The 18565-nt window shown below is 53.3% G+C and overlaps 2 protein-coding genes across 3 annotated transcripts in view; one reads left to right on the top strand and one right to left on the bottom strand.

The window, feature by feature from the left end:
* Positions 1 to 5338: 5338 nt before the first annotated feature.
* Positions 5339 to 18565, bottom strand: part of PNPO (pyridoxamine 5'-phosphate oxidase) — a 15950-nt gene continuing 2723 nt past the window's right edge. The window contains exons 3-7 of one of the 2 annotated variants that reach the window (XM_081805130.1): positions 18080 to 18179; positions 17200 to 17253; positions 16843 to 16971; positions 16465 to 16535; positions 5339 to 5483 (exon numbers count right to left, since the gene is read on the bottom strand). In XM_081805130.1, coding sequence (XP_081661256.1) covers positions 5354 to 5483; positions 16465 to 16535; positions 16843 to 16971; positions 17200 to 17253; positions 18080 to 18179 — 484 coding nt within the window. In that variant the 3' untranslated portion in view covers positions 5339 to 5353. Of the gene's footprint in view, positions 5484 to 13646; positions 16231 to 16464; positions 16536 to 16842; positions 16972 to 17199; positions 17254 to 18079; positions 18180 to 18565 lie in introns of those variants that run through there. The other variant, XM_006739059.3, reaches the window with a different exon arrangement.
* PRR15L (proline rich 15 like) lies at positions 6373 to 11349 on the top strand. Its single transcript, XM_006739058.3, has 2 exons — positions 6373 to 6564; positions 10170 to 11349. The coding sequence occupies exon 2, from the start codon at positions 10200 to 10202 to the stop codon at positions 10500 to 10502; it is 303 nt and encodes a 100-aa protein (XP_006739121.1). The 5' UTR covers positions 6373 to 6564; positions 10170 to 10199; the 3' UTR covers positions 10503 to 11349.

The following is an 18565-nucleotide window of genomic DNA, read 5'->3' as shown; positions in this document are numbered from 1 at the left end:
AGGAACTTGGACTTCACCCCTGCAGACCCAGAGGAACCACTGGAGGGTTTGAAGGACTTGAAGCCGGGAGGGACCTATTCAGATTGACTGCTAGGAGAATGGATTCATGGGAGATAAGACTGGAGACAGGGAGACTGCCAGGAGGTTATTACGCAGAGGTTAGGGCCTGACCTGGGAAAAGACGTGAGGAGGGGGGGCAGGGCTGGATTTGACAGATGTTTTAGAGGGAAATGGACAGAACTTGGCCATCAAATGGCCATGTGGATGGGGGAAATAGACAGCAAGGATGAAACCTAGGTGGTTGGATTGGGAGTGTCACCACCTGCAACAGGAATGCAGGATGCTGAGCAGGTATTGGGAGGAGGGCATCTTGGCTTTGAACTTACTCAGTTAGTGGTGCTGGGAGGACCCCATGTGAAAAGTATGCAGGAGACACTTGGGTCTATAGCTTTGGAGTTCAGGGGAGCCCTAGGGCTAGGGATACAGCTTTGGAGAGCCACAGGCTGACTGATCTGTAATCCATGCAGTGGCTGAAGCTAAGGGAGGGCATGAGACTGGGCAAGAAATGGCTAGAGTGAGGAGACTAGGTGGGCCAAGGATAGATCACCAGGGCTTGGTATGCCATTTGGGGCCCCTCCCTTTCCAGGATGTTAGCTCCTCCCCAAGGCTCCACCTGGTCCTTGGACCCCCCACCTCTGCCCCAGCACAGCACTTGGGACCCAGTAAATTTGTTACTGAACTGCGTGGTGTGGTACAGCAGTGAGAAGACCTAGATTTCTGCCCAGTGAGATCTTGGACTATTTCCATAACCTCTGCCAGCCAGTTTCCTCAACGTGGAGATAGCACCTATCCTGATTATCTTGGTATTTCTGTTTATAGGCTTAAATAAACAAACTAGATGTATGTAACTCTTTACAGTTTCCAACATGCTTTAATGTATCTCTCAGGCTTTGTAGACTCGTGTGTGTGTGGGGGGGAACATTAATCGTCATTATTATAAAATGGGTTGAAAGATTTCCCTGGAAATGGCTCATAGAGCAGAACTAGAGGCCTCTTCAGGGCTCTCATGAGAATTTGGCTCCCATCTCAGAATCCTGACTCAGGCTGGAAGAATTGCTGGGGCTCCCCTGTGATTAAACAAACACTCCCTGGGCTCCAACTATGTGTTCCTGGCTCCCTGGGACAGCCCAAGAAACAGGCCCTGCCCCACCCTCAAGGTGCATCCCTCCTCCTTTAACCAACAGGTGGGGCAGGGCAGGGTAGGGCAGGCTGAGTTGGTGAAGGCAGAGACCACCAGCACGTCACCCCACCCACAGCGCCATGGGGGTGGGGGGGTGACTCATGTGTAACAGGAGGAGGTTTGAGAATAGTTGTACCTCGCTGCTGGCCTCAGCTCAGGGTGGCTGCCCGAGCCAGCATACGAGTGTGGGCTTTGGGCAGCATTCTGCAGTGTTTGTCCTTTCCCAAGGCCAGAGGGAACCTCAGGGGACCTACGGGCAGAGAAGCACATTAGTGGTCTGGCCTCCAGGGCATCAGGTCCTCGGGGCTGCCAGCCGTTGGAAGGTGGCATGTGGGATGCTTCTGACTGTGATTCTCACAATTCTCTGCTGATTTAGCAGACGGGACCCTGGCGAAGGGGCAGCACGTTGAGGGAAGTGGAGAAGGACAGGGCAGGCCAGTGCCAGCTTTGGACAGAAAGTGCAGGGCCCCAGGGTGCTATGCCCTCAGGCTGCCTGACTATCCTTTGTTGTTGTTGTTAACTTCCTTGTGAAGTGATAACCGTGTGCCACGTGCCCATGTAGACCTAAATGTTTTACAAGCCTTATCTAATTTGATCCTTCCAACAACTATATAATGTGGGTACTATTGTGAGCCAGATTTTAAAAGGTAAGGGAGCCAAAGCTAAGTTCAGTAACTTGTCCAAGATCATACAGCTGGTAGTTGGTGGGGCTGGGATTCAAACCCGGCCTGTTGGGCTCCCCAGCCTGCATTCTTGGTCTCTGTGGGATGCGGCTTCTCCCTCAGCCCTACCTACCCCGTTCACTCCACTCAGCCACCTCAGCTCCGGGGCTCGGGTCTCTCCTCCCTCCTCTTCAGCCTGATACCCACTTTCTCCCCAGCTGTTGTGCCAGACACTTGGAACACCCCCTTGCAGTCCCTGTCCCGTTCCAAAGTTCTTTCTTACCAGCCCTCATTCTGGGCAAGAACACCCATTAGTTATCTTCCTACAATAGCCATAAAAAGGCTTACTTACCCTTGACATTCAAGTAATCAATTTCTTTTATCCTCCATAGGTTATTACTTTATGGTCTGTGTTTCTGTGTGTTTGCTCACAGCCAGACCGACTGGGTGTGTGTGTGTGTGTGTGTGTGTGTGTGTGTCTGCCTGCTGGGCTGAAACCCTGGAAACTCAGCAGCCTCGGCTGGGTCTCTTGGTGTTTGTAGTGTGGTTTCTGGGTAGTTTTTATTCAGTCTGTCTCCATACATAGTCTGTGAGCAGCTTGCAGGCAGGGAGTACAGGTGTGTTCATGTCTATAACCCCAACACCTGTATGACACCTGACACTGAATGTCAGGTGCTTTAATGGATGCTCATAAAGGAAGGAATAAGAGGTGTGGTGTGTGCAGGCAGGCATTTAGTAATGAGTGGGGACTGGGGTCACTTGGTTGGGGGGAAGGGCTGCACCTTCCCCAGCTCTTTTCTGCATCCCTCCTTCTGCAGCTCGGGACTTAGAACTAGCCCCTCTGTAATCCAATGGGGCCCTGTGTCTTTGTGACACAATAGGGCACCAAGGCCCTCTGGGGCTCCCTAGGTGTATTTTACGTGCTTCACTCAACAGGGACAAATTTCCGAAGATATGTACATTGCATGTTTGTATATGAAATATCATACTTGAACCTAGTTTTAGGGAGGTGCATTTATTTTATTTATTTATTTTTAAAGATTTTACGTATTTATTTTAGAGAGAGAGTGCACTTGAGGGCAAGCAGGGGGAAGGGGAGGGCAGGAGGAGAGGGAAGGAGAGAGAATCTCGAGTAGACTCTGCGCTGAGCTTGGAGTCCAACACAGGCCTAATCGCATGACCCTGAGACCACGACCTGAGCCGAAATCAAAAGTCAGCCACTCGGGGCGCCTGGGTGGCTCAGATGGTTAAGCGTCTGCCTTCGGCTCAGGTCATGATCCCGGGGTCCTGGGATCGAGTCCCGCATCGGGCTCCCTGCTAGGCGGGGAGCCTGCTTCTCTCCCTCTGCCTCTGCCTCTCTCTCTCTCTCTGACTTTCATGAATAAATTAAAAAAAAAAAAAAACTAAAAAAAAAAAAAGGTCAGCCACTCAACTGACTGAGCCAACCAGGCACCCCTAAGGAGGTGCATTTAAAGGTTAAAAAAATTATAAAGCAATAAAGCGGCCTGTTTAAAAGATATTCATAGTTTATAGCCTTATCTCAAACTACCCTCCCAACACTGCTCTTCCCAGAAATAAATCTCCTGAAGGCCAAGGGTTGGGCAGGACTTCCCAGGCTGGTCCCTCTCAGGAGGGTTGGGCCAGAGCCTCCACGCCTGCTTCTGGTTCTGGTGGCCTTCTCCAGTGGCAGGCCACAGGTGGGTATCCACTGAATCCTGCCCACTGCAGTTCTCACTGGGGTGCCTTCTCCAAGGTGGGGGTCAGAGAATAGGATTCTGGCCCCCCTACATCCCAGGCAGCAGAAAGGCCTAGATTTTGGAGCCAAGGAGGCTGGGGGATGAGTGCCTCCAGTAGGAGCCCTTCTAGTACACATAGAATTGGTGCCCTGACCCTTGGTTACTGTACCCCAGGCTGAGGCCCATCCCACCATCCCTCCAGTCTCTTCCTGATACCTGGGCTGGGATGAGTGTTTAGCCTCTTCTGGTGTCCTCTAGGCTGGACATCTGCTCTCAAAGAGATGGGCTTTCAGAGAAAGTGACAGATCTGGAAAGCTGTGGGCACCTCCCTGAGACAACCATGTAGCCTTCTTTTTTTTTTTTTTCAAAGATTTTATTTTTAAATAATCTTCAAGCCCATGACCCCGAGATCAAGTGTTGCATGCTCCACCGACTGAGCCAGCCAGAGCTCCAACTGTATGCACTTCTTACTGGAGGCTGGAGGACCTTGCAAAATAATATCCTTAATTCACATAAACCCCTGGGAAGATGATCATTAAGAGCAAGCCTGCTGGGCGCCTGGGTGGCTCAGTTGGTTAAGCGACTGCCTTCGGCTCAGGTCATGATCCTGGAGTCCCTGGATCGAGTCCCGCATCGGGCTCCCTGCTCGGCGGGGGGTCTGCTTCTCCCTCTGACCCTCTTCCCTCTCGTGCTCTCTGTCTCTCATTCTCTCTCTTTCAAATAAATAAAATAAAATATTTAAAAAAAAAAAAAAAGAGCAAGCCTGCTGTAGCTGAAATCACAAGTAAAATAGATGGGTTTTCTCTCACATTTACCTGACCCAGGAAGAGTGGGGCACGGGCAACAGGCTAGATTAAGAATTTCTGAGGGAAAAGACGAGACTTCTATTTCCCATTTGTGTTGTGTTTAAAGCTTGCATTAAGTCCCTACTATGTCAGGTCTGTATCAGTGGTAGACAATTCTTGGCTCAAGGAGCTAAAATTCTCTAAGGGAGCCAAATGTATGACTAGATCATTACAATACTATATATGTATATATGTGTGCACATACACATATATATAATCAATTCTGGTATATATCATGTTTTTGTTGGTTTTTGGGAGGGCAGCAAAGCAAGGTGATAGTACGAGCTCCCAAGGAGGGAGGGGACCCGAAGGGGTTGCCCTGGTATATATCACGTTAAATAGAAGAATATGAGCAAACTCTGTAGGACCAAAACAATTCCTGGTGGCATAGGAGGCCTAATAATGAATTAGGGTCTTAAGGGATGAATAGGAGTTTGTCTTGGTTTACCCAGGAGGCTGTTCCTGACCAAGAGCACAGCATGCACTCCGAATCTCACCCTCCTGGACAGCTTCTGCGCCCAGGAAGGTAGGCAGAGAAAGGGACTAGTGAGAGTATTCATGGAGGGTTGGGAGAGGCCCATCCCAAGAGGACCAGGCCCAGTGGGTTCCACTATGGGTAATGGGGAGGTGCCTTTGAAGGACTGTGCACTTGAGGCCTAGGGGCAGGGGGGCTGTTTAGGAAGGCGGGGAATATGAACTCACAAAGCCATGAGAAGCTGAACCGAGTAGAAGCAGGGTTGGAAATGGTAGGGCGGGTTTGAGAGTTGGTTAGTTTGGGAGTTGTTTGAGGGGAGGAGGAACCCAAGGAAACGGGGAATCATCTGCCTTTTCTCCACCCAGTGCCTCACTCAGAGCCTGGCAAATACCCACTCAGTCCTTGGAGGAAGGTAGCTGGGTGGGTGGATTGAGCATCAAAGCTGGGCAGCCCTGGGACAGGCAGCTGCAGGGACCCTGACCGTGCAGCCAATGTTTCCCACTCTCCAGGGATGCCGGTGTGGTCCTAGGGGAGAGAGAATGCCAACATGAACTGGCTGCAGAATAATCTTCTCCTGGCTGCAGAATAATCTTCTCGGGAGTGAGATGCAAAGGCAGCCCTGGCTGGACGCCACGCCAGGCCACGCACCACCTGGGCTAATGCAGATTTGCAGGAGGGGTGGTCAGTGATCTGGGAGGATGTGTGCACACACTCTGCCTTCCTGCCTTTCCCTCTCTTCCCACCTCACAAATACAAATGCCCCCCTGCCCCTCTGCCCATGTTTGAGGGTGGTTGGGTCTCGAGAGGCTGGCCCAGGGCAGCACCAGTGGCCACTGCACCCCCAACTTGAGGAGGGGCCCTTCAGGTCAGGAGGGAACCCCAGCCCCCCACCCTGTGCCCGTCTGAGAAGCATTGAGCTTTGGGGTGGAGCGGACAGCCTGGGAACCGGTCTGCCAACCAGTTTAACCAGGGACTGGTTTCGGCTCCTGAGTTCAAAGAAGCTGGGGTGCACCCCATCCCGCCCGGCCAACGGAGCAGCGACGCTTAACCCTTTCCCGGTTGTGCCTGGGGCAACGTCCAGGGCCAGTCCGTGCTGGAGAGGGTCTGAGCCTCTTCGGGGCATGAAATGGGTGAGGGTGACCTTGGCTACGGCTGGGGGTGCAACCAGGCCCATGAGAATGGGGAAACAGGAGAGAGGCTCCCTTGTTTCTCCTGCTCCAGACTTCCCTTGGGGTTTCCTCTTCTCGTGGAGGCGATCCCTGGAGGACCCTGGCTTCTGGGTGGGTGCAGGGGCACTGGGATTGGATTTCTGGAGTAATGAATATTCATCAGCCCAATCCGGCCTCTGCTTCTGTTTACTTAGCCGGGAGGGGCTGGGTTTCAGGTTCACCTTGACTCCCCGGAGCCGCCGCAGTGGAGCAGGTACCCGCTCCTGCACCTGCTTCTCTTGCACCTGCCGTGCAGCTGCTCCCACCCAGCTCTCCTGGCCTGAGCCTTGCTTGGCGCGGCACCCTGCCTCTCCCAGTCTCCCGCCCGAGCAGCTGCTACGCTCAGCTCCTTCTCTAAGGAAGGTCTCGCCTCCAGCCCGAAGCAGTCAGGATTACAGGTACAGGAAGAGGGAGAGCGGGTGGGGGAAACCAAGGCACAGAGCCCGGTCAGGGCACCCGGTTCTGCCTCCGTGGCTGACAAGCCTAACTGGGAAGGGGGGCCCAGGCAGGCCAGCTCCCATCTCTCGCTAGGTGGGCAGGCAGAAGTCAGACTCATCCCACCGGCTCTTGGAGTCAATCCAGGCCTCCAGCAGAGCTCTTTCTGGGAAAGTTTCAGTCCCGAGCAGTTCTCCATTAACGCTTGCTAAGCTGGAGCCTACCCTCCAGCCTGGAGGATGTTCCTGGCTATCTGGTAGGGACGTCTCCCTGCTCCTCTCCTGAGTACCCCAGTCTTATCCAGAATGGAGAAGTGCCATCAGGGGCCCTGCGGAGGGATACGGGCTGGGGGGTTCTGGGTGTTGTCTTAAAGCCCAGAAGCTGACTTGCTTTCTCAACTCCCCTCTACCGCCGCCCCCCCACCTCCAGCACAGTCAATGGTTAACTCGTTCCAGCTCAGAAGGGGCCCGGCCCAGTCTGGGCAAGGCCGTTAGAGCAGTTCACAGAACTCAGCCGGGGCAGTGGGGCCTGTCTTGGGCTGGCCACATGCACGCCGTAGGGCTGGCTGGCCTAGGGGAGGGGTGGCAGGCTGTGCCGTGAGGCCCTTAGTGGGCTCGGAAGCTGTGCAAAGAGCAGAGGTGTAGCTAGCTCCCTCAGGGCTGATTTCTATCTTCCCCCAGATTGCAGGGCCCCAGGGCAAGGGCCCAGCCCTCAGCTTGGCCAGCTAAGGGCCCTGTGCAGGCCGACTGCGTGGCTCACCACATGTCACTAAATGCTGGGTCTGCTTGAAATCCCAAGTACACCTCCTGCCCCCAGCTCCCTCTGGCCTTCTGTGATTCAGCCTGGGCATGCAGTTGTAGCTATATTGCTCTTTCCAACTTTCGATAGCTTTTGATATCACAGCACTTTTTTGATGTAAAGCAAATCAGATTTTTTTTTTTAAAAGATTTTATTTATTTATCTGAGAGAGAATGGGAGACAGAAAGCATGAGAGGGGGAGGATCAGAGGGAGAAGCAGACTCCCCGCCAAGCAGGGAGCCCGATGTGGGACTCAATCCCGGGACTCCAGGATCATGACCTGAGCCGAAGGCAGTCGCTTAACCAACTGAGCCACCCAGGCGCCCCCAGCAAATCAGATTTTATACTACCTTGGGCTGGCTCACTACTTAAAAGAATCTTATAGTTTGGTTAGTTTGTAAAACAAAGAATAGTCCTCTAATTTATCTGTTCTGTTCAGACTTCCATATGTCGGTCCTGCCGAAAAGGGGCAGACACCTCTTACTGGGGCTTGTATGTCCTCTCGGACAGAAGGGACAGCAAGAGGCATCTTAGACTAGAGTTCAAGGCCAACAGTTGCCTTCGTGCCATGGTGGAGGCCCTGGGACAGGGTCCAAAGGCTATTCCCGTTTCTCTGTGGTTTCCTGGTAAGTTCCTGGTGATCTGTCACTTCCTTCATGCCAAGGAGAGTTAAGCCCTGTGGATGCCGATCTGTGGCATCCGCTAAAGGAGGTGTGTTTTAGCCGCAGGGGCAGAAGCACGGTCTCTCAAAGAGGTGGGCAGTCAGATGGTTACTGTCAGCTCACGAGCCGGATCCTCCACTCCCTGAGTTCCTCCCATCCAACCCCGGATGGGCGGTGGTGGGGTCGTGGGCCTTGCCCCAGACCAGGCAAGTGGTACCCATGGGCCAAGCAAGTGCCCTCCCCACAACTCCTTCCAGAAACGGAACACCAAGTTCTGTGCAAGGTTGTGCTAAGCGCAGGTGGGGCAAGCTGCCAAAGCAAACCTCTCAGGCTGTCCCCTTCATGCACTCACCTCTCCAGGGTGCCCTGAAAGTATTTCCCCGGGCACTCTCACCCCCTCCTCCACTTTCTAAGTGGGAGCTGCACAAGATCTCCCCTGGGCTTCTCCCGCTGCTTGAACTCAGCTGGAGGGACAGAGCTAGCAATGTGGGATCTACTTCCCATACAAGAGGTAGGAAGGAATCCATCAGGCATGCGCTCTGGGCACGAGGCTGAGTATGTGGAGGGACAGGGGACAACAGCAGCAAGGGGCCCACGGAGGCGGGCACTCAACCCATTCCAAGCCTAGGTCAGTATCCTGCTTTCGTTTTCCCCAAATTTGATTTGCTCCCCCTCTAAAAAAAAAAAAAAAAAAAAATCCACGCTCATTATGGAATGTCTAGAAATGAGAAATAGTGGGAGAAAACATCCTCTGTTCCTTCTCCATAAAGAAAACCACTATTCATCATTTGTCGTATTTCTTTCTGGTCTTTTTAGAAAATGTAGTTAAGACCATTGGTTTTTAAAAGGAGGTGATCTATTTGCCTGTGCTCAGACCGCCTGACCATCTAGCTTTCTGGGCTACTGCCCCCTCCCCAGGACCCTTCCCAGCCACATGCAGGGTCCTGAGAACCAGGACCTCTCCAGGACCAGAGATGCCTCGATTTCTCACCCCTCTGCCTGCCCTTCTGCTGCTCGGAACTCCTCCAGTCTGCTGTCTCCTTCCATCTTACACGCCCCACCTGCCAACGATGTCCCAGCAGACTCATCTCCCAGAACTCCCACTAGCTCAGACAACACCTCTGTGGAAATGAGTAAAAGATGAGGCCACCTCCATGTGGGGCCATATCACCGCAGGGCACATCGCTTGTCAGTGGAGAAGCCTGGATGTCAGCCCCCAAGCCCCACCTCCGTTGGGTTCCTTGTGGAGAGTCTGGCCTGTGATAACCGTATCTCATGTGGACCTTGTGACCCCACCAAACCTCCCTCCAGATTTTCAGCTCCCCTGCAAACTCCTGTCCTCATGGAAGCTAGAGGGGAAAGTAGCCATCCCTCAGTAATTATCACCGTTATCACGTATTACTGTGCAGAGCGTGCCTCCCTCCGAGGGCTGGGATTAACATTAGAGCTAAATGTTAGCGCAGGAAGGGACAGGTGAGGACACTGAGGTCCAGAGAAGTCCCTTGCTAGAGGTCACGAGGCTGGTACAGTCCCCAGGACTTCCCCTGCCTGCCCTGAGGCTCCTCCCACTTAGAAAAAAACCACAACAGCTCCTTCACTCTGGCTGGCCCCCACTGGGAAGTCCAAATTACTCTCCAAATCATAAATCCTCTTTATTTTGTAATGAATTCCAGGCAAAATGCACAGGGTGTTTCTGTCCATCTGATGCCACTCATTCCCCAAACCCCCCTCTTCTCCTATTGTAGCGCTTATCTGAACCCCGGGTTCATTTGGTCCCCACCTTCAATCCTTTCAGGCCTGGACTTTTTTTTTTTTTTTTTAAGATTTTATTTTACTTATTTGACACAGAGAGAGAACACGAGAGAGGGAACACAGCAGGGGGAGTGAGGGAGAGGGAGAAGCAGACTCCCTGTTGAGCAGGGAGCCCGATGAGGGGCTCGATCCCAGGACCCTGGGATCATGACCTGAGCCGAAGGACCGAGCCACCCAGGCGCCCCTCAGGCCTGGACTCTTAAAATAGCCTATGATTAGGAGTTTAGAGAGGGCTGCTCCAGGGCACCCCCCTTCTCTCCACTGACCCCTTTCACTGTCCCACCCTGCTCCTGCAGAAAGCACCCCCCTCGGCTCCAGGGACCACCATGACCGAGGCCGGCTGGTGGAAGCTGACCTTCCTCCGGAAAAAGAAATCAGCTCCCAAGGTGCTGTATGAGATCCCCGACACCTATGCTCAAACGGAGGGCAGCGCCGAGGCCCCGAGGCCCGAGGGCGGGGCCCCCAACGGCAACTTTAACACCCGCCTGGAGAAGATTGTGGACAAGAACACAAAAGGCAAGCACGTCAAAGTCTCCAATTCGGGCCGCTTCAAGGAGAAGAAGAAAGTCCGGGCCACGTTGGCAGAGAACCCCAACCTCTTTGACGACAGGGAGGGCAAAGGACAGTGAGGGGGGCCAAGGAGGACGCTGACACCTCCCTACTCCTGCCGTCAGCCGGATCTGAGACAGGAGCTTGCCACGCCGGCCTCCTTGGCCACAGCTGACGCCGTGGGGGCAGTTGATGCCTGCTGGCAGGAAATGGCTGGTTTTAGGTTTGTATTTATGTGCCCCAGCTTTCTGGAAGGTCTGGGTTCTCCCAGCGTCCCCCCACGTCCCCCAGCACGTACAAAGGCACTCCAGTCCAAGGATGAAAAGTCCCACCCAGGAAGGACAGCCCTCCTCAAAGTCGTGGGGCCGGCAGGGAGGTGGGCATGGCGAGGGACAGAGAGAGGGGGCGGACAGACTTCGCCTCCTCCTGGGGCACAGGGTCAAGGGTGAGTTTCGATTGCTGCTTCCACAACTGTTCCCTGGACCAATTCTGAACGTGACTTTTCCTGAAGCCACATGATGGGGTGGTTTCCTGGAGCTGGAGGAGGCGGAGACCCTGAACTTGAGCTCACCTCCTACCACAAGAGGGAAACTTCCTGGAACTTTGCCCCCAGGTGTGTAGGGAGAGGAGGTCACTGGCACTCTGGGGGGGAGGGGTGCTGCTGCAGAAATCCAGGTGAGGGACCCCATGGGTTCCTGCACACCTCCTCAAAGGGACACTGCACTGGCTCATGGGTCCAAATTCGGGGAGCAGGTAGGGAAGCTGTGGTAGGACCTAAAAGCAGTCAGCTCTCTTCTCCCCTCCTACTGGTATTTAAGAAGGACAAGCCCCAGAGATGAGTCCTGGAGCTTTGAATTTTGTTTAAAAAAATAATAATTGTAGGTTTCTCTCTTTGTAATAAACAATGCTGCAAAAGCAGAGAACCTACTTATGCTTTTGTCTTACATTTCCTGAGGACTGTTTCTCATGCCTTTATTCCCTGCCTGTAAGTGAAGTGCTCAGGGTTCCTTTCAAGCGTCAGGAAGGGTCCCCAGGGGGTGCCTGGCTGGCTCAGTCGGTAGAGCACGTGACTCTTGATCCGGGGGTTGTAAGTTCAAGCCCCACATTGGGTCTATAGATTATTAAAAATAAGATCTTTTTTATTAAAAAAGAAAGGGCGTTGTCAGTATAAAAATACAGCAAAGGAAGAGGCTAGTTTCAGCTCAGTGGTCAACAGAGAGACCATCAGGGGCTCTAGAGAGTGGAGGAGACCTTTGGTGACTGACCCCACAGTTGCGGGGGTTTGGTTTAGGATCAGGACTCAAATTCTCATTCCACCGCTTAGTAGCTGGGTGATTTGGGGAATACTTTTTTTTTTTTTTTAGAGAGAGATTGAGAGCATGAGAGGGAAGGGGTCAGAGGGAGAAGCATGCTCCCTGCTGAGCAGGGAATCCTGATGCAGGACTCGATCCCGAACTCCGGGATCATGACCTGAGCCAAAGGCAGTCGCCTAACCAACTGAGCCACCCAGGCACCCTGGGGAATACTTTTTTAAAAAAACGTTCTCTGAACTTCCAGTTCCTTTTCTGTAATAATATGTATTTCATGGGAATGGTCAGTATTAAGTGCCCCATAAGCAATCCTATAGTAGGTGCTCAGTTAATATTGGTTTCCTCCCCCTTCCTTTATTAAGGAACTGCACCATAGCCCACAGCTTCTGGTTAAGGAAGAGGAAAGAGTGTGCTCTCTGTGCTGTTAGATCCAGATCTTTCTCAAGCCCCAGGAGCTGGGAGCTAGAAAAAAATTGGACACATCTCTGGAGCTCTTGGAGGGAACAGGGAGAAACCAAGGTGGCCACTAAGCAATGTGATCCTGCAGCTTCCAGGTCAGCTCCTTGCAGGCTGTCGGGCCACCCCACCCCAGGGAGTGTTGCTCAGGAAATTCATTACCAAAACAAACAGACCCGTACAAGGGGACCTTTGTTGGGTGGCTTCACCCAGGCCAGGGAGAGCTCTGAGGATGAGTGAGGGACACCAGGAGCTGGAGGGAGGGAAGGCAGGCTGGTTCAAGCATGCCCAAGGCCTCTTCCCCTATCCCTCCCACCACATAGAACTTTCTAGGGTCCGTCTGATTACCCAATCCATAAAATGTCCCATGGAGGAGCTGCCTTCCCCCCTACTCTAGCCCTGCCCACTGTGAATAGCCAGGGTTTGCAGAGAGCTTACAACGGACCAGGCCCTGTGGCAAGTACTCCATGAGGTTCCTTGGTCAGTCCCCTCATCACCTGAGACAGGTGCTGTCATTATGCCCAATTTCCAGCTGAGTTGAGGCTGGGAAGTGAAGCCACCTGCTCGCCACAGTGGAGCTGGGACTGAAGCCAGAGCTGGCCTATGCAACGACTGCTGCCCACAGCCCCCTCCACGCTTGATTCCGCCTCTGCTCGGGGGATGGGAAACTGGGGCTCAGAACAAAGAAAGCAGTCCAGTCACCTTCTGCAGAAGGGGAGGTAGGGTGGCAGAGGGTAATGCCTGGGGCTCGGAATCCTGATTCTGGCACCAATGGGGGAAAGCTAACCAGCTCGGAGGCTGAGTGTCCTCTGAGACACCAGACCAGAGGGGCCTGCCACTTCAGCCCATCCTGAGGTTCCTTGACGGAGGTGGTGGCTGGGAATGAGGCTGGGCCTGGGCCACCAAGCCCGGCTTCTACCCAATACTGGCACCACACGGCCACTATTACCCCTCTTAGGTGAGGGGGTCTACGGCCCCTCTGCCTGGTGCGTGAGATCCTGCTCCAGCCTTTAAGTGATGTCCGCAGGAATCTTCCAGGGAACCCCCACATATATCCCTAAGCTGGGAGGCAGGGGGTGGGTGTGTGCTAAAAGCCAAAGGGCAATCTGGCTGGCCAGGGAGTCAGAGGGAGGCAGCTGCAAGCTTTCATGAGGCCAGAGGAGGAGGAACCGAGAGTGCAAATATGGGCAGGAGCTGTGAGAGGCTACGGGTTATCGGCCACAGTTTCACTGGGACACGACCCAACAGGGGGATGGGGGAGGCAGGAGGGGCCAGCTCCAACTGGCCTGCACTGCCCAGGAGGAGCCAACCCTGGGCGGCGGGCTCCCCCTGCTGGCCGCCCTACCTCTAGGAAGAGGAGGAGTGAGGTGGGAGGGGTCCCTTAAACCCCCCAACTTCCCTCCTTCCTGGGCTGGTGGGGGATGGGAGGATGCGACCAGGCCAGGTTGAACATTAATGTCACACACGGCTGACGAAGTTTTATTACAGACTTGGCACAGTGATTGTCAAAGAACAGGAAAGGGACAGCTGAAAGCAGGCTCAGAGCTAGGGGGTGGGGGATACAGAGCTCCTAGTAACGGGACAAGGTACAGAAGGGCACCCCAGCACCCTCTCCTTCAGTGGCCACAGGGTTAGCATTGTGCCTTCCTGCACTTGGGTTTACGAGGGCGATCAACACCGAGAGGGCCTCCCTTGGAGGAACCACTTAATGGCAGACGCTGAAGCAGAGCACACACCCACACAGCGGAATGAAACCGTGTACAGACTTGGCAAGTTCCATGCCAACACGTACAAATAATAGTTCTTGGATTCTGGCTTAGTCACAGCAAACATTTACCCAGCCTGGCCTGTAGGCCATTCATTGAAGTTGTCCTTGTCACCAGACTTGTGCTCAAGGAGTGTGCAAATACAGTTCAGCCCAGCCTTGATGAAGAATCCAGTGGTGAGGGTGGGAGGTCGTTTGTTTGTGGAAGTTGGGGACAATGCATCTGGTCACTGGCGGGGGGGGGGGGCGCTTATTAAATGCAGAATGGGATTCATGGGTCTGAGGTGGGCTCCCAAGTGGTGTTGCTGCTGGTCTGTGGACCACACCGAGTAGATCTAAACCCGGGGTCTCAACTTTTGGCTGCACAGAATTCCCTGGGGAGCTTTTAAGTTTCCCAAAGTTCAGACATCACTCAGACCAGTGAAATCACGTGTGATTAAAGCTCCCTGGGTAAGTCCAGGATGGATGAAAACCTGTGTCTCGGAGTCATCATCCATAGAGGTGGGGAGTTGGTGAAGGGGATGCATGAGTAGTCAGAAAGGTATCATCTCGGGCGCCTGGGTGGCTCAGTTGGTTAAGCGACTGCCTTCGGCTCAGGTCATGATCCTGGAGTCCCGGGATCGAGTCCCGCATCGGGCTCCCTGCTCGGCAGGAAGTCTGCTTCTCCCTCTGACCCGCCCCCTTCTCATGCTCTCTCTCTCTATCTCATTCTCTCTCTCAAATAAATAAACAAAATCTTAAAAAAAAAAAAAGGTATCTCTGTAACAATTTTATACCTGGAAAATGAAATATACATATGTATGTGTATATACGCACATACGTAGCTCTCAGAAACAAATATGTAAAGTAAAGCTTCATTGAAATCTGCCTGGCTCGTAGGTACCAGTACATGAATCCCTTCTATAAAACTCCTGACTACCAGGGATCGAATACTTCTGGAGACACTTGCTACCTAACAGTCCACTCCCCCTTAGGCAGCCCTGGTTGTCTGAAGTCTCTCCCCGAACTGAGAGAGGAAAATCTATGTTCATGCAACTCCCACCTCTGGGTTCTTTGGAGCTCCAGAGAATACATTTCATCTTTTCTTTTTTTTTTTTTAAAGATTTTATTTATTTATTTGAGGGAGAGAGAATGAGAGACAGAGAGCATGAGAGGGAGGAGGGTCAGAGGGAGAAGCAGACTCCCTGCCGAGCAGGGAGCCCGATGCGGGACTCGATCCCGGGACTCCAGGATCATGACCTGAGCCGAAGGCAGCCGCTCAACCAACTGAGCCACTCAGGTGCCCACATTTCATCTCTTTTCCACGTTGTTGTGCTTCAGATAACGGGAGGCAGTTATCAGTGGGGTATAGGGCTATAAAAATATCCTAGTAGTAAGTAAGTTAATGAGGTTTCCTTTAGTTGCAAGCAACAGAAAGTGATTCTGGCTAGTTCAAGCCAAAAACTTCCTTTAAAAAACAAACACCAAAACAAAACCAGGGATAATGGGTGTTTTGAGGCAGGAGGAGGAGTTACACAGCCCAGACGTGGGAAGGCAGGATCCAAGGTCACTCCGGGAGTTACAGGAACAGCACCTGGAGGCTTGCTTCTTGGCTGCCATCACCACTGTAGGACTTAGCTACAATGCCTCTCATGCTCTGGGTCTCTCCATTTCAGATTTCAAATTGTTGACAAGAAAAGGACGGATCGGCCAGATTGGCTCAGGTGGTTATGCTGGAACCAGTCAGCTTCAGGCAGTATGACTCAATCATACCCTAGTGGACAGGGCCGCGGGGGGGTCCACCCAGGGTCTCTAGAAAAGGGAATCACGCCAGCTACTACCTCTAGAGGGAGCTATTCCAATAAATCATATTCAAGGTCAAGAAAATAATTACGGGATTTTTTTTTTTTTTCCCCCATTTGTGATTCTCTACGCCACTGTTTATGCTCCACTAGACTACCTACTTGAGAGCCAACCGAAAATACAGAATTCGGAGCTTGAACTCTGAAGAGCCTTAAATATAAGGGGTGGGGAGGGAAATGGGCTGAGTTTAGAAGGGTCCCACTCGCCATCCCACACCCTCTCTTAGCACCCGGCCCCAGCTCCAGTTGGTACCAGCAGATTGGAAGTCAGGGTGCAAGTCTCTCATAGAGCCAGTCTTCCTCCCCACGGTGGGTCATGGACCCCAGAGGGGAGTCTTCTGTTGGCAGGCCCCGCCGAAAGATGATCCGGTCATGCAGACGATTGGTTTGGCCTTGCCAGAACTCTACCACTCGCGGGTACAAGATGTAGCCACCCCTTCAAGGAGAGGCAGTGGGTTTGGTGCTCTGTGCATTTTTCCAGCAGGTCACCCCCCGGTCCCCACTCCAGCCCATCTCAGGGCCCCTTGAAGGAAGCTGCTGGGATGAATCCAAAGAGGATTCCTGGTGGGGGCTGGGGGGAGTAGATCTGTAATTCTGCAGGTAGGAGTGGTTTTGAGTAAACATGAGGGTTCTGGGGCCCCTGTCTGGACGACCACCAGATATCACTCACCAGTACTTTGGCTTTGGCACCTCTTGTTCTCGGTAGAGCTGCTCCAGTTCCTCATTTTTCTTTCTCAGATACTGTCCAGGGGAAGGAAATAGAGGAAGGCCCGGACCGGGTCAGTGATCACTTAATAACCATTTACTAAGCATGTGCTGTGTGCCAGGCACTGGGGACACAGGTGAGCAAGGGAGGCTGGCCTCTCTCCTCTGGGAGCACAGTCCAACCAGAGGGTCAGACAAAGGAAGCCCATTTCCCCCTCTCCCCCAGGGAGACCATCCTTTCATTCTGCTGGAAAGACAGGGCCCTGGCACCCCCAGGGGACAGCTGTTGGGGGATGAGCTAAGGCCCCTGCCACCCAGAGAACTAAGGAGGAGCCCAACTCACCTCCCGATCAGGGATCACAGAACTCTGGCGACTGACCACAGCCCCAATCTGGCTGCTCTTGGGGCGGGAGTGAAAGTAGCACTCAGCCTCCTCTTCAGGCAGCTTCTTCACGGAGCCCTCCACGCGCACCTGCTCAAGGACGGCCCTGGCTAGATGGCATTCAATGCCATCTGCCCTCCCCACCAACACAGGCCCCCTTCCTCTCTTTCTTCCCTTCTCCACTGCCCCACCACTGCTGGCTCCAACTAGACCAGCTCATTAAGAGCTATTTGAGAGGCAGGCTGTTTGCCCAGCCTGGGGCCCTCCACTGGGCGCATCCATAACGAGGCCCAGGCCGTCCTGGGAATGCTCACTCACCTGACGGTTGAGGGGCTCCCAGTAGAAGACAAGGGAAGCAAAGGGATTGGAGTCCTGGAAATGAAAGAGAATTCACAGTCGGCCATCCGAACAGCAGGGAGAACACCTCCACCATGCAGAAAGGAGGCAGGAAGTCTGCAGTATGCAGGCCCGCAGGGGATGCATTCACTGTCACATCTCATTTAAACCCTCAAAGGTATGCCTACTTTTACAGGGGTGGAGACAGACTCCGAGAGGTTAAGGAACCTGCCCAAGTTCACACAGGAAGTGCTAGAGCTGTGCTGAAAACCTAAGCCAGATGGACACCAAAGTGAGGCTTGCCATTTCTCTCATCCATAGATTTGCAAGTCCTCAGAAATGCATCTGCGGCCGGCAAGGACTCGGGGAGTCCTTTGGATTCATGAATCGAATGTACACTAAGTATCAACTCTGGGCTTGACACCATGAGAGGTGCCGCGGGGACAAGAGGGGTACACCGGACGCAGCCTCTGCCTCCTCAGAGCTTACTGGGTGTTTAGCAGAGGAGACAAATATCCATCACATAAGCACACAAACAAATGCACACTTATAAACTGAAAAAAAGGCAGAAAATAAAGTTACGAGTTACCACGAAGGTGAACAGCTGATGTGGCATGGGGATCAAGGACTTTCCCAAGGAGGCAACACGGGGGCTGAGGGCCAAAGGGACAGGAGCTACTTAGGGAAGCAGATGACGGAGGCGGTGTGGTCAGAGAGAGCACTCATTCACGGCAAAGAGAAGGGCAAGTGCCAAGGCCCACAGGCAGGATGGTGCCTGAGCACAGCCAGCAAGTGGGTTGGGGCGGGGGTGGCACCAGAGGGTGATGAAGGAAGCCAGGGCTGGCCCCTGCAGGCCCCTTACCAGCTCTTTTCCCTTCCGACTCTCGAAGTTAGTGAAGAAGCGGAAGCCGTCCTTGCCAAAGCCCTTCAGCAGCACCATGCGGGCAGAGGGTTTTCCGTCTCTGGGGCAAAGACCAGAGCGTGTGGTCAGAACCCACATCACTGTCCTTGCTACCACCTCTCTCCCCAGGTGCTCCCCTGAGCTCCCCACACCTGTGCCCCCTTATTCTGCACTGTCTGGGCATGCAGGCTACCCATCCCCCCCCACCCCCCACCCTGGGGATTTGTCCTAGAGGTGCATGTATGACATCGCTGCCTGGGACCTGTTATGGACTGAACTGTGTCTCCCTAAAATTCTAGGTTGAAGCCCTAACCCTCAATGTGGTTGTATTTGGAGATAGAGCTTTTAGGGAGGTAATTAAGATTAAATAAGGTCATAAAGGTGAGACTCTAATCCAATAGGCCTGGTGTCCAGAAAAGATATCTATGTCTCTCTCTCTCCTTCTCC

The sequence above is a fragment of the Leptonychotes weddellii genome, chromosome 15 (assembly GCF_054177405.1).
Source record: "Leptonychotes weddellii isolate Sample4059 chromosome 15, ASM5417740v2, whole genome shotgun sequence".
NCBI lineage: Eukaryota > Metazoa > Chordata > Mammalia > Carnivora > Phocidae > Leptonychotes > Leptonychotes weddellii.
Note: the sequence above shows the minus strand (reverse complement) of the source record. Positions and strands in the feature narration are given on the sequence as shown.